The 26,000-nt window shown below is 38.4% G+C and overlaps 3 protein-coding genes across 3 annotated transcripts; all 3 read right to left on the bottom strand.

Annotated features, from left to right (window-relative positions):
- Positions 1 to 6,545: 6,545 nt before the first annotated feature.
- Positions 6,546 to 7,036, bottom strand: LOC127159459 (histone H2B-like). The gene has a single exon (XM_051102269.1). It carries the CDS (start codon positions 6,996 to 6,998, stop codon positions 6,624 to 6,626), a length of 375 nt encoding a protein of 124 aa, XP_050958226.1. The 5' UTR covers positions 6,999 to 7,036; the 3' UTR covers positions 6,546 to 6,623.
- Positions 7,037 to 7,797: 761 nt separating this feature from the next.
- Positions 7,798 to 8,227, bottom strand: LOC127159460 (histone H4-like). Its single transcript, XM_051102271.1, is given in 2 exon segments — positions 7,798 to 7,873; positions 7,875 to 8,227. Coding segments are annotated over 2 exon segments (312 nt in total). The 5' UTR covers positions 8,166 to 8,227; the 3' UTR covers positions 7,798 to 7,852.
- A 9,909-nt stretch (positions 8,228 to 18,136) lies between these two features.
- On the bottom strand, positions 18,137 to 20,024 carry LOC127159461 (doublesex- and mab-3-related transcription factor A1). The gene is made up of 2 exons (XM_051102272.1): positions 19,602 to 20,024; positions 18,137 to 19,219 (listed from the first exon to the last, which is right to left on the bottom strand). The coding sequence occupies exons 1-2, from the start codon at positions 19,975 to 19,977 to the stop codon at positions 18,471 to 18,473; spliced, it is 1,125 nt and encodes a 374-aa protein (XP_050958229.1). The 5' UTR covers positions 19,978 to 20,024; the 3' UTR covers positions 18,137 to 18,470.
- Positions 20,025 to 26,000: the final 5,976 nt, after the last annotated feature.

Below are 26,000 nucleotides of genomic sequence, written 5' to 3' on the forward strand. Positions count from 1 at the left end.
GTTTCAATCTGGCTTCAATGCTTTACACAGCACTGAAGCTGCCCTTTTGAGAATTTCAAGTGATATTTTCACAGAAACTGATTCTGGTAAATTCATAGCTTTAGTTTTATTAGATCTGAGTGCTGCTTTTGATTTGGTTGATTATGAGGTCCTGTTGACACGTTTAGAGACATCTGTGGGCCTTTGTGGCACAGTTTTACAGTGGTTTCGTTCTTATCTGACCAACAGATGTTTTAGTGTTAGGATTGGTCAACAGACCTCATCTAGAATACCTATTAATTGTGGAGTTCCACAGGGATCAATCCTTGGGCCGCTATTGTTCACCTTGTACATGCTCCCCCTGGCTTCCATTTTTAATAAACATAAAGTATCCTTTCATTTATACGCTGACGAAACTCAGATCTATTTTTCTTTAAAGCATAATGTTAAAAATGGCTTACAACCACTGTTGGCCTGTTCAGAAGAACTAAAGCTTTGGCTCTCAAGCAATTTTCTAAATTTAAATGAAAATAAAACTGAAATAATCCTATTCAGGGACAAAGAAAATTGTGTGTTAGATGTTGATTGTGGTACTCTGGCCTCATATGAAACTCAGTGTGCTAGAAATCTGGGCGTTCTGTTTGATCAAAACCTGAAGTTTGATAAACAGATCAGTGCTGTAGTAAAATCATGCTTTTTTTCATCTTAGTCTGCTTTCTGAAGTGAAACCTTTCTTATCACAGAGTAACTTTCGAACAGTGATCCATGCCTTTGTAACAACTCGTTTAGATTATTGTAACTCACTTTATTATGGTGTTTCTCAGTCCTCTCTTTCTCTTCTACAGCTAGTGCAAAACGCAGCTGCTATAGATTGCTCTCTGGCACCCATAAGTATGAGTCAGAAACTCCTATTTTATTTTCACTGCACTGGCTACCCATCAAGTATAGAACTGATTTTAAAATTCTATTATTCGTTTATAAAGCCCTTAATAATCTTGCCCCTCCGTACCTTACAGATCTGCTCCGTCCGTACACCCCTTCTAGAACATTGAGATCCAGCGATCTTGGTCTACTTGTTGTGCCTAGATCTAGACTTAAAAAACGAGGAGTTCGAGCTTTAGCAACTGCTGGTCCGAAACTCTGGAACAGTCTACCGCTCCATGTTAGATTAGCCCCCTCTATCTCTGCCTTTAAGTCTGCTCTAAAAACATATCTTTTCTCTCTTGCTTTCAATACCCTTTGATCTCTGTTCCATTGTTGCTTTTATTGTTGTTTTTATTTTTGATACTTTTGTTTTGCTAATTTTATGTCTGAGATTTTCTTATTCTACTATGTTCAGCACTTTGGTCAACTCCGGTTGTTTTTAAATGTGCTTTATAAATAAATATTGTATTGTATTGTATTACTGCTCCACGGCCCAGGTCCTCCAGTGTTCCACTGTCTGTCACTGCTCCACGATCCAGGCCCACCTCCTCTGCATGGACCTGGCCCTCTGTCCCACCCTGTTTTGCCTCTGTTCCCCTACCCTCCTGGACTATTGTTGCTTGAGTGCCAGGATTCTGTAACGCCACCCCAGCAGAGGGAGCCCTTGCCCATGTACTGACTGTTACCGCTCCCTCTGCTGCTTCTATGGTTACTATGGTTATATAAAGAGGGCCATGCCAAACAGACCCTCACGAAGTACTGTTTTGCCTGTGCGGACTCTACCAAGTGTTTTTTTCTTGCTCTCTGGTATTTTGACCTTCTGCCTGTTTATTGGATTACGCTTTTGTCTTGCCCTGGATATCACTGTTTGTTTGGAGATCGACCCTGCCTGTCTGACTACGCTGTGTTCCAATAAAGCTCGCACTTGGATCTATCCACGCTGTTTGTCGAGTCCCGTTACACACCAGCATCTGACTCAGTGACAGGTTTATTTTCATTTTGCAAGAAGTGACACATTCAACACACACAATTAATTAATGTGGGAAACATAAACACGTGCAATTCAATGTTCTGATAAGATTATACAACACTGGCTTCAGTAAATGAGAATTAACAGATATTTTAAGAAATGTTTAAATAATTTCAACACACTAAACAACAGTGCAGAGACATTATATACAGTGGGTACGGAAAGTATTCAGACCCCCTTAAATGTTTCACTCTTTGTTATATTGCAGCCATTTGCTAAACTCATTTAAGTTATTTTTTTTTTCTCATTAATGTACACACAGCACCCCATATTGACAGAAAAACACAGAATTGTTGACATTTTTGTAGATTTATTAAAAAAGTAACACTGAAATATCACATGGTCCTAAGTATTCAGACCCTTTGCTCAATATTTAGTAGAAGCACCCTTTTGATCTAATACAGCCATGAGTCTTTTTGGGAAAGATGCAACAAGTTTTTCACACCTGGATTTGGGGATCCTCTGCCATTCCTCCTTGCAGATCCTCTCCAGTTCTGTCAGGTTGGATGGTAAACGTTGGTGGACAGCTATTTTTAGGTCTCTCCAGAGATGCTCAATTGGGTCAGGGCTCTGGCTGGGCCATTCAGGAACAGTCACGGAGTTGTTGTGAAGCTAGTCCTTCGTTATTTTAGCTGTGTGCTTAGGGTCATTGTCTTGTTGGAAGGTAAACCTTCGGCCCAGTCTGAGGTCCTGAGCACTCTGGAGAAGGTTTTAGTCCAGGATATCCCTGTACTTGACCGCATTCATCTTTCCCTCGATTGCAACCAGTCGTCCTGTCCCTGCAGCTGAAAAACACCCCCACAGCATGATGCTGCCACCACCATGCTTCACTGTTGGGACTGTATTGGACAGGTGATGAGCAGTGCCTGGTTTTCTCCACACATACCGCTTAGAATTAAGGCCAAAAAGTTCTATCTTGGTCTCATCAAACCAGATAATCTTATTTCTCACCATCTTGGAGTCCTTCAGGTGTTTTTTAGCAAACTCCATGAGGAGAGGCTTCCGTCGGGCCACTCTGCCATAAAGCCCCGACTGGTGGAGGGCTGCAGTGATGGTTGACTTTCTACAACTTTCTCCCATCTCCCGACTGCATCTCTGGAGCTCAGCCACAGTGATCTTTGGGTTCTTCTTTACCTCTCTCACCAAGGCTCTTCTCCCCCGATAGCTCAGTTTGGCCGGACGGCCAGCTCTAGGAAGGGTTCCGGTCATCCCGAACGTCTTCCATTTAAGGATTATGGAGGCCACTGTGCTCTTAGGAACCTTAAGTGCAGCAGAATTTTTTTGTAACCTTGGCCAGATCTGTGCCTTGCCACAGTTCTGTCTCTGAGCTCTTCAGGCAGTTCCTTTGACCTCACGATTCTCATTTGCTCTGACGTGCACTGTGAGCTGTAAGGTCTTATATAGACAGGTGTGTGGCTTTCCTAATCAAGTCCAATCAGTATAATCAAACACAGCTGGACTCAAATGAAGGTGTAGAATCATCTCAAGGATGATCAGAAGAAATGGACAGCACCTGAGTTAAATATATGAGTGTCACAGCAAAGGGTCTGAATACTTAGGACCATGTGACATTTCAGTTTTTCTTTTTTAATAAATCTGCAAAAATGTCAACAATTCTGTGTTTTTCTGTCAATATGGGGTTCTGTGTGTACATCAATGAGGAAAAAAAATGAACTTAAATGATTTTAGCAAATGGCTGCAATATAACAAAGAGTGAAAAATTTAAGGGGGTCTGAATACTTTCCGTACCCACTGTATATATATATATATATATACAATATAGCAGAATCGCTGATAATCAATAGACATACCTGTCAACCCTCACGTTATTCTCAGGATTCTCCCGTATTTTGCCATTCTATCATCCCGTTTACATATTTTCCTAATTTTTAATCTTTCTATAAAAATCCCACTAGGCGTAATTAATATGTTTGCTACGTTCAACTTCGGTAAAGCAGGTGGCAGTATACAGAACATTAACGTTAGCTGTAAAAAACAAGTAGAAGAAGAATAACGGTCGAAAAACAGCAATCCGAGGATGGAGAAACGTGAGAGAGACGGCGTTAGAGTGCCTGTAAAAAAGGCGAAAACTTTGTGCAAGTATCTTAAAAAATGCGAGGAGGCTTACCCGTACTTAACCAAGAGCATCATCGGGCAAAGTCATGCTTTTTGTCAAATATGCCACACAGATTTAGTGTATCACATGGAGGGAAAAGTGATGTGAGCCTACATGACAAATCTGCAAAGCACAAGCATGTCCAAGAGACGCAGAAACATGCCCAGCCAGTTACTTCATTTGTGACTACAAACGTTTCTGAGGCCAATCAAGTGGCAAAAGCAGAGATGAAAATGTCAATGCTTTGCGCCAAAGATAATGTGGCCTTAAGTTTTTCCGATGATTTCAACCGTAGTGTAGCAGAAATGTTCTCGGACTCTGCCGTTGCTCGGAAAACGAAAGCCACGCAACTCATCAAAGGTAAGATACAGACTTCGAAAGTATGTTGCTTCAAAATAAATAGGACAATCTAATTGTCTCTTTGATAATGTTCCCATGGTGTAGCCTAAAGTAACTGGACACTCTCGCTTAACAGGTGCCACAGCTGTGGAGCTTGATGAGGACATAGCAAGGATATAAAATCTTTTTTCATTGTTGTGCAATGAATCAAACAACAGAAAAAACGACAAAGAATTTGTCATCCTTGCAAGAATTTAAGACGAGTCCAATCTGGAGGTGACAGCGAAGTTCCTTGAAATGCCCATATGCAATGTGGCTAATGCAGAAAACTTATATGAAAAGCTGTCTGAAGCATTAAAGTGAGGGAAATGCACTGCGTTTACCTAAGTTTGCATTTAGTTATAACTGCTAGAACATTTTTATTTCAGTTTCACCTGATCAGAGTTTACATAAAAGCTTTTGTCAAATAGGTTTTGTCGTCATTTTGGGCATATTGTTTTGATTTCCTGTTTTCAAAAGCAAAAGAGGCATTCCATGGGACAATGTCATTGCGTTTAACTCCGACGATGCGAGTGTAATTAAAGACAGACATAATTCCGTGATTAGCAATCATTTATACACACAATCGACTATTTTGCAGATTTATATTTCCATTTGTATGTGCAATTATTTGCAGTTCAACTAAATTATTTGTTTGTTTATTTATTTGATTATTTTTAAACAGAATATGTCTAATCAAACCTTTTATTATGCAACATTTCTGATTTCAAATGAAAGAGTTTCAAAGCGGTAGATTAAGATTTTACCTGCAAATGAAAGTTAAGACACACCACTGTATGTGCGCTGATACGGTCTTGGTTTCACATTAATTTCTACCGCTGTGGATATGAATATGGTTTCCATATTTCAGCACAATGCTGAACACATTTTTGAGTGAACAGTTTGAGGCTGATTCAGAGATCTGTACTGAATATTTAGTAGGTTCAGCGAGGGAAATTTGCTGGTGGTTGTAAACTGATTTTTATTCAGTCTGTAAGGTCTACCCATTGTTTGTTTTAAAAATGAACAAGCCATATATATTTTGGTTTTGGGCTTGAACACAACACTTCTTGGTCTTCTGTCTCCACCACTGTTATACTCACCAATGCTTAAGTGCCTTTCGATCTTATTAATGTGTCTCAGAAACACGATTTACTGAAGAGGAACACGGTAATTCACTAACAGATAATACATTTGTGCCAGTCAGACAGGCCTGATCTAACCTCATCACACACATATCAGCACTTATAAACAATAAATAGTGTAATTATATGCTCACACTGGACCGTATACACACTTTTACTGTGTGATCAAGATAAAGTCAACAGAATGAAACTGCCAAAAAGTGGTGGGGACACGTCCCATCAGCAAATTACGCCTACGAGCGCTGCGAATTTGGGTGACCGACCTGAACCCATTGCAAAGTCTGTATCAGGAATTTTTCCGTGGATTCCACTATTCACCAAACAACTGTCAATGTGGATGGACATATACACACACAAAAGTAATATTTTACAAATAACAAATTAAAGAAACAGTGATCACCAGCACTACAGGAATTAATTCCCAGTGTAAAAAGTGCACAGAATTAAATGGTGCTCAAGTTTGTCACAGAAATGAACTTTGATCAAAATTAGTTTAATAATTACATTAAAATTTATTTAAATTAAGTTCAATAATTAACTTTTTCTAGACCACTTTCTGCTCAATTTAAACCCAATAACGTACAGCTATGATTTTATAAAAGCACCATACTAAAGCTTATATTACACACATCTCAAAGAACAAAAATTGGAAGAACTGATGTTAGTAGTTTTAAACATTTTACACCGAAGTCATATGAACCTTTTATTTATGGATTTTAACTATGCTGTATGATTAAAACATTTGCTGATTGACCTAATTTGTTATTCAAATAGTAGATTTAACTTACAGTTCTTATTAGAAAGGAAGCTTGATTAAATTTTAGAACGAACACCAACACAACAAACGTCGTTATGAAACCTGAATTTTTAAGAAACGCTCTAATCGTATATATAAAACACCGATACTGAAACAGAAAAACTGGAGGAAAAAAAAAAAAAAAAAAAAAATTAAAATAAAATATTATGATACCTTCACAAAATTAAAACTCTTTCAGCGAATAGATGGGCGGCTCTTAAAAGAGCCTTTGGGTCTGTGAGTTTGAGCGGAGCTCTACTTGGAGCTGGTGTACTTGGTGACGGCCTTGGTGCCCTCAGACACGGCGTGTTTGGCCAGCTCACCGGGCAGCAGCAGACGCACGGCGGTCTGGATCTCCCGTGAAGTGATGGTGGAGCGCTTGTTGTAGTGAGCCAGACGAGACGCTTCACCGGCGATGCGCTCGAAGATGTCGTTGACGAACGAGTTCATGATTCCCATCGCCTTAGAAGAGATACCGGTGTCGGGATGAACCTGCTTCAGGACTTTGTAGACGTAGATAGCATAACTCTCCTTCCTGGACCTCTTACGCTTCTTCCCGCCCTTCCCGGCGGTCTTAGTGACGGCCTTCTTGGAGCCTTTCTTAGGCGCGGACTTCGCTGGTTCAGGCATGACTACGCTACCTTACACTCCAACCAATGAATGACTGTAACTTGTCGGACAGAGGCATTTATTGACTAACCTATGCTAATTTTAAAAGAGATGTGGAGCCTTCTAATTGCTTGTTTGCACGAACCAAACACAAACTCGTCAGCGATTGGACAACTCGAAGCATCACGATCGCAACGAGGGCCAATCACAGGTTGAGAAATGATAGCCCCACCCACCGCTCCATGTTTGAACTACATCAGCACACATGAATAAATTTCCTTTGTTTCAATTCCCGCTCTTTTTGTTAGTTCTATACTATACAAGAAAACAAACGGGTCTCAAATATACAGGATCAACAGCATCATGCAGTGTCACTTTCATAAGTCTCAAAGACCCAGTGAGGGAATGTATAGAAATGAGAGCAATAACGATTAGACACTGTTCTCAACTGCTGCCCTGCCAATTTCACTTTTGCTCTAACTTCAGTATTGCTGCCATCTGATTTTGTTAGGCATCTGATTTTCGACTATATAATTTTAATACATTAAATAAAAAATAAACGAATAAATAAAAACGTCATGTAAAACTATAATAAACATGCTCTCAATGTTCACGCAACAACAACATTACATAGATTTTATTTTTCAGAATCTGTTCCCGGTTCAAAAACATTTTTGATTTTTGGTGCGAAACACACCAACAATGAGCCCTTTCACTTCACAAAATTGGTTTACTCACAAAAGTTATACTGTTAGTTTTTCGCACAAAACGCGTATTAGTAACATAACTTTGATCTCGACTCTTCCGGTGATAGTGTGGGTGGCTCTTAAAAGAGCCGTTGGGTTTGTGGTTTATTATTTTCTGATTTAAGGAGTTTAACCTCCGAAGCCGTACAAAGGTGCGGCCCTGTCGTTTCAGCGCGTACACAACGTCCATGGCGGTGACGGTCTTTCTCTTGGCGTGCTCGGTGTAGGTGACGGCATCCCGGATGACGTTCTCCAGAAACACCTTCAACACACCGCGGGTCTCCTCGTAGATCAGACCGGAGATGCGTTTGACGCCGCCGCGGCGAGCGAGACGACGAATGGCGGGTTTGGTGATTCCCTGGATGTTATCGCGCAGAACTTTACGGTGACGCTTAGCGCCTCCTTTTCCGAGTCCTTTACCGCCTTTGCCTCTTCCAGACATGTCTAAGACGCTTCTTGTTTCAGTCTAACGACAAACACGAATGCAAGGCAGCTACTGTAGAGAGGCCTTTTACATTTGCTTACAGGACCTGACTGAAACCAACGCCGCGTCACATGGCGCACTCCCCCTTCCCCCGTAGTTAGAGCACGAGACAATGTAGTGTAACCCCAAACCTGATCTAACAATATCATTCGTTTATTTCGTATTAAAGGAGGGAGAGGTGGGGGTATTTAACTACTAATAATTTGGTGGATATTTAAAAATGAATTCTGATGTAAAATTAACGGTCGCTTGAGGGCGCTCTAGGACCTTTGTTATCTTCTCTGGGCGCGAAACGCTGCTCTGGAGAGTTTAAAATACTGCAAACAGTAAATATATACAATTATGAACACGTGCTAATGTGTTTATTTTTGTTGACAGTATTTTAATAGTATTTAATAATTATGACCAAAGCATTACAAAACAAGTTATACCATCAGTGAAACCACAAAGCCGACGCAGAGGTATGTATAATTACAATATAAAGTAATTTTAAGTGTTATTGCTATTAACATTATTTTCTTAAAAAATGTACATGTAATATAAAAGTACACATGTGAAGATCACGCGCAGCATACACGTCACTGTCCAAATCCGTTCACTTCGCTCCTTCTGATATAGTCCACTCAACTGCTGTACACTATACAGGGATTAGTGAACGAGTGAACGAGTGAGCATTTTCGGACACAGCTCAGGACATTTGACTGCACACGGGAAATACATTAGCCTAAACATTTAAACAACTTTTTACATCCCTCACGCATTGTAATCGGTGACGCCTCATTGTACCATCACAAAGCGGCACAAAATCACTTTCCAGAACATTCTCTTTCACCATTCCTGTCTGGTGGAATGATCTTCCCACCCCTATCCGGAATCCCTGACAACTTTCAAGCGACTGCTGAAAACTCATGTCTTTCTATTCTATTACACTCACACACACACACAAAAAAAAACCTTTACTCTTTTCCTATTCTTCTTTTTCTAGCTTGTGCTTATCTGAACAATGCCTGTTATATGGTATTATGAGCACTTCCTATGTCGTTTTGCCTCTTTAGGATAAATCGCTTGATGTATTCCCCACTTGTAAGTCGCTTTGGATAAAAGTGTCTGCTAAATGAATAAATGTAAATACTCACAACACTGTTTTAAGGTCAAACACCGGACAAATGCCTTGAAATATCTGATCGATGTCTTGAGGTGTAGTAACCATAGTATAAGCAGAATAATTGACTTTGGTCCGTTGAATTCTTCGAAAATAATGCCCCAGCCAACACAGCCATGTGGGGCCCATAGGGTTTGCAACTGGGTCAGTATCTAGGGCCCACCTGGGCTACCCAACTGGGACCCAGCTTATTTTGTTGTATTTGTTGCTTATTTAACTTGTATATTTACAACTTTATAAAACAAGTAAGTGAAGCTCCTGACAAACATTATTTGACATAACTTGTATTGTTTGTTTATGCATATCTGAAAAGTCTAAAATACATTATTTCACAAACAAACCAACATTGCAGCTCATCTGTCCTCTCTCTCCCATCGTCCCTTTGATGATTCTTGTCTTTTTAAAGATTGTATTTCCATTAAAAAAAAAAAAAAGAATATCTTAAAACTTACCCATCTTGCTCTCCACTGTGTGGCATCGCAGAATGGTTTCTTCCCCCGATTCTGTCACCAATTAGCCACTTTGACACAGACTTTTCTGCCTCTTAACTGGTAATTTGGTTTGTAAGATCATTTTTTTAAGCTTCCTGTGATTTCTGTATAAACAAGGGCACAGGGCAACATTTAAAGGCATAGTTCACACATAAATTAAATGTCTCATCTTTTAATCACAAATGTTAAAATATGTCCATCTGAAATAACTTCACTTGTATTAGTGTACTTGTACTTATCACTAATATAAGCAGTTCACCTGGACCATATTATCATCATTTGGGGTACTGTTTGTCCAAGTATGGACAATTATTTGCATACAGTCAAACTGATTTGATTCCACTGATTTATGAAGAACAAACTCAACTCTACCAAATAACCTGTTTGCACATGAATGTTATAAATAATCCAACAGCAAGCAAACATACCTTATACAACCTCAAGTAGTTTGAGCCCCCAAAACACTCGCTTTCCACGCCGGCAAACAAAATTAAACTTTCTTGATAAGGGGTGCTCCAAAAGGAAGACCATCATTCTTGTGGCTTCATCCATAGTACTCCCTCCACTTTCTGCCACCACAGCAACCTAACGGAAAACTCAGAGTTTTTATTTGAATACAACCAGAAAATACAGGAAATTTATAGGCAGTAAATCATGTCATGTTAGAACATACCACTTGTTTCTGGAAGGTGGGGTCCACTGCATCAACATCTCAGGGTGCCCGATTACTTTCTGTAAGAAAAATGCATATTACTTTACAAAAAAAAATGTATTCTAATTTATTCAAAAACATAGCCATAACAGTCTGTATGATTTGCAGCCCACCTGAGATCACCCATGTGGGTCCTAGCTGGGTCACCAAATGGGCCCCAGATAAGATGCCCATTTTGAGCCCATGTCCACTCTGTAACCCTGTAGCCCAAGTAAATCCCATGTGGGCCCCACATTAACATGTTTGCTGGGCCACACCTGTCCATTTATTAAAATTACAATATGTAAGAAATAACTGATGACGGGCCATTGAATTCTTTAAAATTAATGCACCCCTGTCCAATTCTTAGAATAATGCACACCTGAGGTGTAACAGCCAGTCCACTTCACATCGTGACCGCATCACCACCTCGTCAATTAAAAATATTACCTCGTCAATTATTCCTTACATATTGTATTTCTGAACAGAGAGTCCCCCTTCACTACAGTATGTCACAAGTTCAGTAGAAGCCATTGAGCAGATTCTAAACACAAAATACTCATCCTAATAATGTAATTTACATATGTTGGCAAGCAGAAAGTATTTGCACCTGCAAGCAGTGTTTTTTGAGGCAAAGCAAGTCAGAAACAAAGTGACAAGCTAAGCAATCACGTACATATTAAAATAGATTAAAGAATATGTGAACATACTAGATGTTTCACCTAGTGGTGTGAATATATATATATATATATATATATATATATATATGTTGGGCATATATATATAGTTTTAGGCAAGTTACTTCCAAAACGTAATACATTATATATTACTATGTACTGTCTTTTAAAAGTAATTAGTTAAAAAATAGCTAAAAATAATTACAATATTACACTTCGCTGAATTGTAATGTGTTACACTACTTTTGAGTTACTTTCACCAAAATTTCCACAAAAGTATGATTAGGCATTGTAAAATACCAAAATGTAGTTTATTGCTGCTCGTTATACATCCAGTGGAGGGTAATGAGGTAGGTCTATATAGCATAAAATTATAAAGTCATATTTAGGTAGGTGTACATTAACGCTACTTGTAGTTTAGGTTAAAAACAGATAAGCACAAAAATATTACATTTAGAAATAACGCCGGTAAATAAAGCGAAATGTTATAATGTACAAACAGTAAATATATATAGCCTATAGACATTTTTGAAGGGTTTTCGGAACAAAACAAGAATTAAATACATAAGCTGCTAAACAAGTCAACATATGAATTAGGCTAATTTAAAGTGAAATTGAAAGAAAAGGAAGGGGGGAAGGGGGGAAAGCAGGGTTAGTCATCCCCGTTGTCAGCCACGCTGCAATTGGAGCGGTTAGCCATGCCCAGGCCCGGTTGTATGGAGGAACTAGACTGTGCTAAATACCCTCAAATGAAAGCAAATGCAATTGAAGATCTGGCAAACTATTCTCGGCCCGAGTCGGACCCAAGCCCGTCTTTTATCCCCCTTCTCCCAAAACAGCTTATACTACTGTTTCAGTTATTAAAATAGTTTCGTTTTGTATGCAGTGGCAAAGTGATTATATTTAGACACAAAAGGTCATTGCAAAAGAGGCTGGCTGTTCACAGAGCTCTGTGTCCAAGCACAAAAAAAAAAAAAAAACAAACAAACAAACAAAAAAAACAGTTTGAAGCATTTTTTTTTTTTTTTTGTTAAATATAAGTTTTTGTTTTTAAAGTAATGACAAAGCAGCCTGATCATAGTCTGTTTGATAAATTTTGCTTTCTCAAATCATCATGACTTGCCTAAAATAAATTGATATAAAACAATGTTAGTATAAACGTTAAACCTAGATAAATGTGTGCTATTAGGTGCATATCCAATGATTTGTGTGGAGAGCGAAAGCTAAAGCCGCTTTGCAGGACAAGGAGGCGCCAGCGCGATCACTTACATTTTTTTTCAGTGGAAACAATTTAAAATATTTCAGCATTTTTGCTGATAAAAGTAATACATCATTCGGAACTGTAAAGGGTCTTCTTTTATTTGTGTGCACTCACAATATCAACAAAATGTTGCAAACGGTGCTTCTATAAAAGAAAGAAAACAAACATTATGCGCATTCTGTCGTTTCAACAGGAGCGCTTCACAAAAATCAAGACATGATACATATATATATATATATATACATATAGAAAGATTTAAATCATAACTTAACGAAATAAAGCAAATTGAAAACAAAAACTCTTTCATTATGTAATCTGTAAAGATGCATTTCTCTGTAAAGGCGCATCCAAAGAGGAGATGGCTACACTGTTAAAAATTGCTGTAAAAAAACGGCCAAATTTTGACAGTAACATGCTGTTTTCCATTAAAACAGTGCATTCTGGGTATTATTTGTCATTTTCGAAAAAGTAGCCTGCTGCTATGTATCGTGAATTAACAGCGTTCAAAATCGACACTCAGAGACTGTTTAAAATCAAACCCTACACCCTCATTCACTATTCCCTACATGAGTTTACTAATATAGTCCACCTTACAGAGAGAATGAAAACTAATGAGTGACTTCAGACACTGACGAACAGCTGCTGTTAATGAGCAGAATCACTGATGGAAAGAGAAACAAGACAAACACAAGAACTATAGAACTGACTTCAGCCACAGCCTTAGATGAAATCAACTGAAAATTTAAACAACTCAACACACAGCTTTACCAACTTCACGCATTTCTAACCAGACTGATTTTATTTCTGTCAGATGTCTATAGAAGATCTTATTGAGAGTGAAGAGATGTTTAGATGATGATGTTTTATTGTTTTGTTTGACAATACCATTGTGGAGATCAGTGTTTGCTTTAATTGGGCTCCTGACTCTTGATATTTAAACATAGATATATTTGCTGTAACTGGATTTTTATGATGCATTAGTTACAGTAATGCTGGTCAGTTGATGTCAGCTATGTCTAGTTGGGCATGAATATCATCTATTGAACTGATTTTGAGTCTTGCTAGACTCATTAGAAGTCAATTTTTGAGTGTGTGTTCATTTGTTGTTGCTTTTTGTTTCCACCAAGTGTGTTACAGCATGAGATTTTTTGATAATGTGGCAACCAGAAAATAAGGATTTAATAGTTAAAATTTAAAACTACTGTAGCATTTATACTCAAACAGAGACATGAAGAATCAGCATATGAATCTCAACAATGGTGACAATGGAAAGCTTCATGCTGCAATGCATGCTGGGTATCAGCACACTACAAAACCTCACCCATGACTTGTTCTCACCATTGTTGAGATTCATACGATGATTCTTGATGTGTGTATCTAAATTATAACAAAGGTTTTTTTTAAAAAAAAATGAGTGGTCTTTCTAACATTGGCATGCCCAGTTTTTTTTTTTTTTTTCCTTTTAAATCTGGCATCAACACTCAAAAGAAAAGACACTGGATAAAACCTGTGTTACTACCAAACCGTAAACAATTCTACCTTTTTTTTTAAGTCATTCTTTTTTTTTTTTTTTCATGACAAGCATGTTGTAAACACACATAATTACAACAACTAAACTAAAATTAACTTTAAAATGTCAAGGTTCAACAGCCCAACTAAAGTAAACACTGATCCCCACCGTGGTAGTAAAAGAAAAAAAAACAATCTAAACCTCTGCAACTCTCTTCTGTAGACGTCGAAGCTGGTAATGCTGTTTTAGGAGTTTAATCAGATCTTGAGAGATTGAATGTCTTCTTTTATTTCAGTTGATGTCATCTAAGGCTGTGGCTGAAGTCAGTTGTTCTTGTGTTATTCTTTCATTCAGTGATTTTGTTTGTTAACAGCTGGTGTTCATCACTAATGCTCAATCAGAACGTGATCAGTCATATAATTATCTCATTAACTTCAGCACTAATTCAGTATTACTCAAACACTCTGTAGTGTTGACACATTAGAAGTGTTCATTTAAAACTGAGGATATTAAAGGGTTAAAGATGTACAATGGAAAAAAGAACAGCATGAAATGTAATTTAACAGTAATAAACTGTAATTAATTTATGGCAACACACTGTAGAAAAACAGTAACATGCTCGCAACCAAGCTGCCAGTAGATTACTGTTAATTCAAGAAAAAAACAGTAATATACTGTAAAACATAACAGTCAGATTTACCAAGTAAATCAAGTTATTTTCACTAAAATATTAGTGAATGTTCATAGAAAAACAATTATGCAAAGTCATTAACTGGTAGGGAGAGTAAATATTTGATTGTGCCTAACTGATGTGTTTTTGTACAAGAGAGATCTGTCAGTTTAATTTAGTTTTGTGGGTCTCCATTGTGCTGGAGAGTAGAGCTTGTGCTTCAGGCAATGATGAGCCACAAACACTGATGTTTTGCTGCTTTAGTTAAAGACAGTAATTGTGGAATTGCTGATATAGTGACAATCTCTTTACTAAGCACTTTATTACACAAATTTGTGCTATTGTTAGTTAATGACAATCTATAAAGATCTGAGCAAAAGTCGATTGCTTCTTTATTACACTTTAAGTGTTTGCAGGTTTATATTAAGAAATATTTCTTCTTAGTGGACTCAAATTAAATAAGTTCATTGTACTAACACCATATAAACAATAGTTTTTTTTTTAAAACTCAAATGGTTTGAAGCAATCGGTTTCTAAAATAAAATGAGTTACCACATGGTATAATAATAGTAACATACTGTAAAAATGAAGAGCTGTAAATTAACGGTAGAGAGCTATAAAATAACAGTATAATGCTGGCAACCACAGCTGCCAGTAAATTGCTGTTATTTTACAGTGCAATTTTTTACAGTGAGTCAGCTTCATCCTTGCGACACTGTCTCAGAAAACACTAGTTTATTAATAAATAATTCAAAAATCTCCCTACTATTTCACCCCGACACATTAATGGTAATAACTTTTGCCGGTGCTTTTCGCCAAGCTTTAGCCTATTGTGTGCGCTTGAACGCGGAACTGTTCCAGCTGCGCTGAAGGTGCGCTCGCTACTGCTGCTGCTGACGGGGACAAAGCGCCTTCCGAGCCGGTCTCAAAAGTGAAAGCAAAAGTGAAGTCTCGCGTTGTGTCCACCAACGCGGGATTTTTTCATCACCATAATTGATGGATGTCTAAAACAGGCCCGAAGCCCGGCGCGCTTCTGAACTATGTGAAAATTGCCCCGAAGCCTGGCCCTATAGGGGCGTAAAAAAGTCGAGGCCCGTCAGGCTCGGGCTGAATTGCAGGGCTCTACCGGGACATATCAACTAGTAGCCTAATTTCATTGCCAGTAACGGACGGTAAAATTCAATAGTTATTATTGACTGCGCTGCATTGCTTTGGTGCGTGACAATACGATAGGGCATTGTTTGATGCTTATCCGAAAAAGATTTTTTCTTTTGCTTTTTTTTTCTTGCCCCCCCGACTCAAGAGTCAAATGTCACCCATACATATATATACAGTAGTCAACATTTGAAGTGGATCAAAAAAGTTCATCAAACTTGTCCTAAGACAAGAATGGGTATTGTTTTGGTTTTGGGACACCTTTTATGCAAGGTTTTGATCCACTTCAAATGTTGAAGTTGTCTCACAACACACAATCTAGAACTGACAAATTAATCAATAACAGCCCAATTTTACAGGACATTCTCATTTTATTTTGCTCAAGTAAACTAAATTAAATGGATTTATATTAATGAAAAAGGCAATACATCGTTCTTTGTTTTGTCATCTTAAGGAGCTCAGACTTCATCATCAGACATCATAACCAGAGATGTCGTGTCTCAATCACTAGGTGGCGCTCTGTCAATATTTTCAAAAGTAAAGACCGACATGAAATGAATTTCTGTGTGAAACAGGACACTTGTGGGGTTTCTGTGTTTAAGCTCAGTTGAGCTTCTCAAAAGGACAGATGATAACATTCATGATGTCTTCATCTCTTTCCAAAAGGAAAGCTGGATTTTAGGCTTGGCCTTTAGTAGTTATGGCATGATTTCAGTCTTTCAGTCAGAAGCATTGCTATAGTGAAGCTGTTTGTTTAATTACATTTATTAGTAGTGAGCTGGTAGAGGGACTAGAGAGAAATAAAACAATAAAGGTAAGTTTCAGTGTTAAGTCTAAACTACAACTGTTCACATTTTCAAATCAGTTCATAGTTAGTGTAATACGATAAATGGTTAGACCTCTTTTGCTCGATTGATTACAGGTGTTCAGATAAGTAGATCAAGTGAGGATAAAGCAAAGCAAGCATGTCTAGACTCATTTTGATTGCACGTAAGCTACCTCGGTGTGATTACTCTGTCGTCCTGAATTTCTTTCTCATTTTGTAGATTTTGTAGTTAGTCAGAGTTTCCCAGTCCCATCAGTGAGGATTGATTTTGTACAGTATATATTTTGTGATTATATTATGACCAAAAGTACAGTATTCTCGTGATTTTTTTTTTTTTTTTTTTTTTAGTAGCCATGACGACTGTAACTGCAGTTTAAACTAATTTGGTAAAATGTTGACTGCATGTGGGTGTTATTTAGTTGATGTTTTTATAGTGTGCAAATATATAATGTTAAATTATAATCAGTAAGTTAAGTTGGATTGATAAAATAGCTAGTTATTTTACATATGTTTCATGTGAAAGTGAACCTTCCGGAATGCTTTTGCATTATTTGATTAGTCTGAAATGTTTTCATGTTTGTGGTCAAATTATGGATTAATTTACAATTTACACTACATTAAAAGTTTAACATATAAATGGACAGGCAGACTTTTTTTCCTTTGTTTCAGTACAAAGGATGAACAATAGAAACAAAATGATAAGTCAAGGATGGCATACAGCTGCTCATCATTCTGATGGAGAAATGTAGCATATTAACTAAAATATTGTACTTTTTTAAGTAGTAGTTTTACAAATGTTAAATGTACTGCATTTCATTTTTTGTGGGTTAAGGTAAGGCGATGAGATTAAAGCCGGTGTGACAAACACACTCATGTGTGACGTGTTTTGGGGAGGATGAAAATTACAGCGTGCACTTGTCTGATCCTCTGAATCCATGTGTTTTCAACTTTTTTGATGTTTGAAATGTTTTGGGTGACGTCAAAATGGATTTGTTCAATGTCACTTTGTTGCCATTTTATTGTTTTATTGTTTATTAGATTTGAAGATATTGTTTTTTACACTAAATTGTGCAGAAAGTTGTTTGAGCATTAATTATACACTTCATGAGTGTTTTATCTTTAGGAAAGAATGACTAATACAATTAAACCCGGTATTCTGATTGGCACTGTTTTTTTTTTTTTTTTTTTGTGAGAAACAGGGAAGTTCATATAAGATCATGTTGTCAGTATTAAACACAAGGACGGCTGAGGTTAACCACAACATAGTGATTGCTATTGAGACATTACTATGACTAGTTAAATATTTACATCAACAGCATCAAATTTTAAATCATAATGGTGATTATTTTATCATCTGAAACCTATTAATTTGCAAACACTACAGATGTTCCTTTCATACCATTTCATTATTAGCAGGAAAATCTGATGCGATAATCATTTAAAAGTGTATACACATCAGACTGCTGATTGATTTGTAGTGGTTTTATTTAATCAATCTACGATCACGGAGTCCAAAAAGAGAAAAAAAATCCCTTTGGGTTTCGCAGCTGTGAACCACAGATTCATGTTCACAGGTGAAGCCTCGCATAGATTTGACTTAAAATGGGGCTGATGTTGCTTCCTTTTCCACATTCAAGGAAACAAAGTTTTCTGTAAAGTTTATTAGCAAACAAATATACATAAAAATATACAAACATTTTAAAAAAAAAAATACTGTATAAAACTATATGTGTATAAAACTGGAATTACTTCCATGAGCTGCGATGACCTCTCGAATCATGATAACGTTTTAATTTAACAAAACGAGACTGAGGTTCGTGTTATTTGTCGTGGCTGAGGCTGGAGTAAAACACTGTGGGGTTGAAAGTGTCTTTGGGGTAAGGAAGGTCCCGCAGCACTCCGGGGAACGGATAGTCTGCTGGGGGCCGCAGGGACATCGCCGGCACAAATCCAGACGTCAGATAAGGCGGAATAAAGTTGGGTGTTGAATAGGTGAGTCGCAGCGGAGCGATCGCGAAGCGAGGGTTTAACCCCAGCAAACCGTCGCCGCCGAAACAGTTCGTGGAGGAAGCGTGGAGGGGAGAGAATGCCGATTTGGAGCCGAAGTGTCTCAGTGGACCTTCTGTGAGGCGGACGGCGGACGACCGTGAGACGGGGAGGTTCTCCGACAGCGGCACGACGTCTCCGTGTGAGTTCTGGCCGTCCTGAGAACTGAGCACCAGTTCAATGGCCTTCACCACGTCTCCCGAACAGGCCTTCAGCGCCGACTCAAGAGCGTCTCGTTTGACATGAGGGAAAATCTTCGTCAGAACGGCGGCGGGGTTTCGCCCGGTCGTTTTGGACAGCTCTTCTTCTGTGGGTTTCTCCAACTCACTGCCGGACTCCAGATCTGAGGACGTCAGAGACTGCGGACTCAAAATGTTTTCTGACTGGTGATCCGAACCGGGAGACGCGCTGTCGTTTAAGGGGTCGCTCTTTTCTGACAGAGGCGTCAGCGCAGGTGTGTGCGGGCTGAACAAAGCCTGATTCATCAACCCGCTGAAAACGCTGCACTTGTTAAGGTTTTTCTCTGCAAAAATGAAACATAAATAGTGTCAGTGCTTTGTTCGTAGCTGGCAATGAAATGGAAGCGGATCTCAGGATGTTCTTTAGTGGCGTTCACACTGTAACTGGTTTCTAAGTGATTTTTGGTCTCTTTAAGGCTGAAATACACTACTATCAACCTCTCGTCTCACTACCATCTCTCATTTCCCATGCTAAGTAGCAAATGTTCTCTATAAACATATAATGACCTATAACGATCAAAAGCCAAGCAAATACATTTAGCATGAAACGTAAAACGGACTCAGTGTGAATTTACTGAGAATGACTTATTCGGTTTACACTGAAAGAAAAACAGCAAACTTTAAAAAAAAAAAAATAGCACACAGAAACAGTGTCAGCGCTCCTACCGTCTTTGAAAGTGTCCGGACTGAAGGCGTCAAACGCGGAAGGGGGAGCGGAGCTCAGCGATGCTCTGGAGACGCTCATGCTGCCCTCGGTCGCTCCTGGCGCGGGGTAAATCATCTGCAGCTCCTCCTGCGCCTGCTGCCTCCGCAGCGCCACCTGCGCGGCCATGACGCGCTGCCTCTCCGCGATTAACGCGCATTTGACGCACGCGCAGTCGCGCCAACGGCAGAAGCGTTTGTGACCCTTCAGGGCCGAAACCACCCCGTGATTCCTGCAGCGCGCGCATTTCGGGCTCCGCGGGTAAGTCCTGTCATCCGGCCGGAGGAAGAGCGCCGGGTGCGGCGCCAGGAGAGAAAAGCGCCCGCTACTTGACTCCATCACTGTGTGTGTGTGTGTGTGTGTGAGAGAGAGAGAGAGCGTGTGTGTTTCTGCTGCTGAAGGCGAATGAGCCAAAGATTTAATGTTGCAGGTGACAAAAGAGAAACACGACACCCGACACGCCCCTCACACACACGTTACTTTCTATTCGTTCTTTATTCCGACTATTTTCCGCGTGGCAATGATTACCAAACCATGTATCACAAAATCTTTTAAATTTGCCCATCTGCTTTCTTTAAATTCCAGCTCATCTGGACATTCATCAAACCAATTCCATGAGAAAGAGAGCATGAAATCACCCTTACTTTCTTAATGCAAATTCTTATCGCTTTTTCTTTTTTTTTTTTTTTTTTTTTTTTTTTTTTAGGATTGTAATCTTTCATCAAATATTATCAATTGCTTTCCCTGTGATAGTCACACATCTGTGACGCAAAAAAAAAAAGTCCGCTAAGCGGACAATAATTATGGTCATTAACTTTTTCTTCTGTTTGTCATTGACTCCATCTGCTTATCACTGACTGTTTCTGTTAATTATGTGTAACTGCATTATTACTATTCAGCTTAAGAAAGTTGTCTTTTGTTTCTTGAGTTAATGAAAAAACAACAATTACAGGAAAAGCTATTCTGTCATCAGAAATCTATTTCAGAATATGATGTCATTATTATTAATACATCAATTTCGCTCTTTTCAGGCATTTTTTTACCCAACATGCGCAAACTCCGAGAGGAAAAAAGTAATTAAAAACCTCTGTGTCTGACATATAGATTCAAAATCATATCGGCCTGTCAGTTTGTTCTCTCTCGTCTTTCAATCGCAGGAATAATCTCCACTCTCAGCCAGTCGGACTGTCGACCCTCTAGAGCAGCTTTTTTCCCTGGTATTTGCGTTCACTTGTTCGGAGAGACGCCCGCGTGTTATTCTGGGAGAGAGGCAGAAAAGAAGAAAAAGGAGGATCTTATCATTTCATCCACAGGATTCTCCATCTGCGTCTTATCGGAGCGCTGCGGATCTTATCTGAGCACATGCTGCCTTTCTACACGGATGAGCAACATAGAGCCACTATAGCATGTGTGTGTGTGTGTGTGTGTGTGTGTGTGTGTGTGATCCTACATAGAAATTAAACATAGCTGCATAATACTTTCCATATACATCAAGAAAACATGCAGTCTCTCTAAATGGCAAATAGTGTGTGTGTGGATATGGAGCCATTTAAATGACTTTCTTTGTCTTCTTGAGACTCTTTAAATGTCACGTTGACCATGGGCTGCTCTTGACCGGACGCTTTTAGAAATATTCACTTAGTCACGGACAGACGCGCTCGCCGTCTTTCACTCGCACTGAGGCAGGAGACACGTGAGGGCCCCTGATGGATCCTTATCTGTCCTCAAGACCACCGGAAGAGAAAAGAGAGAGACTGAAGAAAACATATTATTACAACACAGAAACGGACAACACTAACTGTAAAGGGTCATCATGAATCTGCCCTGGTCAAACTCAGAGATATGAACTTCATATATATATATATATATATATTTTGCCTTTATAAAATTGCCTTTAAAGTTGTCCAAATTAAGTTCTTAACAATGTATAATACTAATCAAAAAATTAAGTATTTATATATTTACAATAGGAATTTTACAAAATATCTTTATGGAACATGATCTTTACTTAATTTCCTAATGATTTTTGCCATAAAAGAAATATCAATAATTTTGACCCATACAGTGTATATTTGGCTATTGCTACAAATAAACCCCAGCAACTTAACACTGCTTTTGTGCTCCAGGGTCGCACCCTAACCCTAACCCTATATATGACGTTTATTATAATAGGTTTATGTGACGATTGTTCACTTAAAGGAGAAGTTATTTACTGTAATGTTCAATGGCAATAGTCAATGGTTAAATATTAGGAAAAAAAAAATTAATAGAAACATCAGCTGGAATCAATGATACTTGAATTCAGTCATAAAAAAGATGGCATTAAACATATTAAAAACATACTTTCTTTATGTTGTTTCTATTAATTTGAAGCTTGAATGTAAAATTATTCTTATTATAAATTATAAAAATTATAAAAGTATAAAATAGAAAATTATAAAAGTGTGTATTTTCTACAATTTGCCCTGAAATAGATATAACTTATTTAAAGTGTGGAACTCACTAATTTCTCCCATATAGAAGCAGTTCAGACTGTGAATAAAGAAACATATTCACCTGAATTTAGAGAATGATCTGTTTTTGTTTATAGCTTTATTCATTTATGCACTTTATATTACCGTTGAATTTAATTTCATATTGCATTATAGATTTGTTTTTACTTCAGCAGGACGATCTGTGTGGTTGATGGAAGCACCAGAGGCACACTCAGACCTACAAGCATGTTCTTCAGCTCACGCTAAGAGTCCGTGACGGGGAACGAGTCGAGGGTCAGGTGCTGTGTTAAACAGCTGCTCACACGCAGATACTAATGGATTTCTGCCTGCGGCTGTGACGGGGGTCAGCGCAGGGGTCTCTGGATGTTACAATCGCCGCCAGAATTCAGAACGGAGCCATGAGAGCCACGTGTAGTTAACAGCTAAGATTCCATTCGACTGTTTTTATATATAACTGCAGCTAGTTTACTTTCTGAGTAAGATACCAGAGAAACCAGTTAAATCCATTAGGTAAAATGACAAAACTGTTCAACTTAAAGTGAATCTTCCTCTTTTTAGTTGGTCCTGGGCATTATTTGCTCCTGTTTTCCTCAGCAATGTTTCAACATGATGACAACTGCTTCATTAATTTCCTGAGGTTTGAAGACACTGATGCTTGAACAAGAACAGCAAACAACAGGTTTCTATTTTAAAAATGTCTGTTTGTGGAAACCTAATAACATGAAACATGCTAAAAAAAAAAAAAAAAAAAAAAAAAAAACCTATGTCCAATAACTGATGCTACATGTAAGTTTAAATAGAGTCAGCATGTCAGTGTGTTTCAGCGTGGAGATGAACTGATTTCAACTAGAAATGTGTTGGAGCCAAACTCTACAGGACACCCCAAACTATGGGACCTATATGATTATGTGCTAAGTATGTCAGCTTGTTGAAGACACAAGACACCTTTTTTCTTAATCTGCAAATATAACAAAAAGTTTGCCAATTAGAAAAATGACCAGTAACAGTATGAAAATTATTTACTCATATTTTAATAAGCAACAACAACAACAACAACAACAACAAAAAAAACAGCTTAATTAAGTAGAAATGTCAAGTCAAGTCACCTTTATTTATACAGCGCTTTTAACAATACAGATTGTGTAAAAGCAGCTTTACAGTATTAAATAGAAAATAGTGCATCAATAATGCAAAAGGGCAACAGTAAACACTCAATTTTCAGGTAAAGGCAGTTCATCATTGAATTCAGTGATGTCATCATCCAGCTCAGTTCAGTTCAAATAGTATACGATATCGCTGGAAATTAAGTGTCCCCAACTAGGCAAGCCAGAGGCAACAGCGGCAAGGAACCAAAACTCCATCGGTGACAGAAATGGAGAAAAAAACCTTGGGAGAAACCAGGTTCAGTCGGAGGGCCAGTTCTCCTCTGGACAGATGAACCAGCAGGTTGTTCCATGTTACAGAAAAGACAGAATGTGCAGAGGACTCATCTGGTTCCTGTGGTCTTGTTGCGATGGCCATCTAGGTGACGAGGTCATCACTGGCGATCTGTTTCTTGGGCTCATATAGTAGATGTGGTCTCTGCTGACATTAAAGGAGAAGTCCACTTCCAGAACAACAATTTCAAATAATTTACTCACCCCCTTGTCATCCACGATGTTCATGTCTTTCTTTCTTCAGTCGTAAAGAAATTATGTTTTTAAAACATTTCAGGATTTTTCTCCATATAATGGACTGATATGGTGCCCTGATTGTGAACTTCCAAAATACAGTTTAAATGCGGCTTCAAACGATCACAAATGTGGTTGTAAATGAGGCAGGGAAGAAGGGTCTTATCTAGTGTAACAATCAGTTATTTTCATAAAAATAATACAATTTATATACTTTTTAATGCCAAACGCTTGTCTTGTCTTTCTCTGCCTAGGCTGTTTTTGTTCCGGTTCATGACAGTTCGTGTATGTCGAAAAACTCCAATCTCATGTTCTCCCTCAACTTCAAAATCATCCTATATCGCTGTTTTACCTTTTTTGTTAAGGGTGTTTGATCTTCTTTGCATGTTCACTTTGCAAAGACTGTGTCGGTACTTCTGCAGTGATGTAGGATGATTTTGAAATGCTTTTTGAAGTTGAGGGAGAAAATACGGTCAGTTTTTCGACATACTGTCTTGAACCAGAATACACAGAGTTCATACAGAGAAAGACAAGACGAGCATTTGAGAATAAAAAGTATTTAAATTGTGTTTTTTTTTTTTTTTTTTTCATGTAAATAACGATGGTTTTGCTAGGTAAGACCCTTCTTCCTTGGCTGGGATCGTTTACAACCGCATTTATGATCGTTTGAAGCCGCATTTAAACTGCAATTTGGAAGTTCAAAATTGGAGCACCATATCAGTCCATTATATGGAGAAAAATCCTGAAAGACGTGAACATCGTGGATGACAAGGGGGTGAGTAAATTATTTGTAAATTGTTGTTCTGGAAGTGGACTTCTCCTTAAAGAACTCTAGCTGCTGCATTTTGGACGAGGTCACCTATGTAAAAAAATAAATAAATAAATACATAATATGCAGTGAAACGTCAAGACTTACTTTTAAAGTTTCTTATCATTTAGTATTTCAGGATCGTTTTTTTTTTTTTTCTTTTCTTTTCAGATTTATAGATTACACTAAACCTTTTTATGAGGAACCTGTAACTGTTCCTGCCAGATATTTACACATGACAGTATGAAGGAATTAAAACAAAGATAGAGAGAGGTAATCAGCAATACTATCAGATAAAGCAGACCAAAAGAGACATGTCAGTGAAGTTAATCTCTGTGGCTCTTGCTGGATGTTATGGGAAAGAACTGTGTTTCTATCACACAAACAATAACAGCTGGGATAAAGAGCCTGTCGGTGAGCTGCATTTATCGGCAGAAGCATCACAGCGCTGGCAGAAGGATTAGATGGAACACACTAGCAAAAACCAGCTGAGATAAAGTCGAGAGCTTTTGTCTGGCCTGATTCTCAGGGTCAAATCAAGATGGAAGATTTAGTTTCTTTTCCAAGCAGCTACACTTAGAGATGTAACTGCACGAAACGGTTCATCATCATCCAGGCGGTAACCATAGGACATCTGCAGCCAGAAAAACACCACCAAACATTCCCGTCAACAGGCCCATTCAAAACGCACACAGTTGCATGTTGTCGCATGTCAAATGTACTTCTTTCATTCACGTTAAACAGAAATTGCGTTGTAGTCGCAGTTGAGTTCTATCACCTTGTCAGCCAGCATTTGAGAATTTCCCTGTCAAAGGCCAACAAACGTCTTAGATCCTGAATCATTGCGGGCAGTCTATGGCCTGTCAAACTGGATACATGTTGTTTTGTTAATGATCTCGCCACACTCAGGTGACTGTGAGACAGCCGCAGGAGTCGAACTGTCTGAGAGGCTGCTCGTATCAGCGCACTCATGCGAAACGTGTTTTTCTTTCAGGTAATGTAAACAGCTGGGTTAATTCCTGTGTTTTCCTGAAAGATTGCTGTCGTCACACTGCGAGTCAGAGAAACACGTCTGTTCCAAACTAATGGAGTGTATGTGGGTAACAGACGACTGACAAAGAGATATAGGACAGCACTGTGAATACACAATATTCTTTTTTGCAGGTTCAATATTTAATTGTATTTACATTTCTGAAGACATGTGCAGCAGAAAAGAAAAGAAAGAGAACCCTTTCTGGAATTAAAGCAACTTAACATTGTTTTAGTCACCAGAGCAGGCAAATGGTCAACTACCTGGGTTCTCACAGAGCACTTATACATTTTTAACCATAAAATATGTTTCTCCAGCCTCAGTGAACTGATCATTACTGGATCTGTGTTTACATCCAC

The sequence above is a fragment of the Labeo rohita genome, unplaced genomic scaffold (genome assembly GCF_022985175.1).
Source record: "Labeo rohita strain BAU-BD-2019 unplaced genomic scaffold, IGBB_LRoh.1.0 scaffold_218, whole genome shotgun sequence".
Taxonomy (NCBI): Eukaryota; Metazoa; Chordata; class Actinopteri; order Cypriniformes; family Cyprinidae; genus Labeo; species Labeo rohita.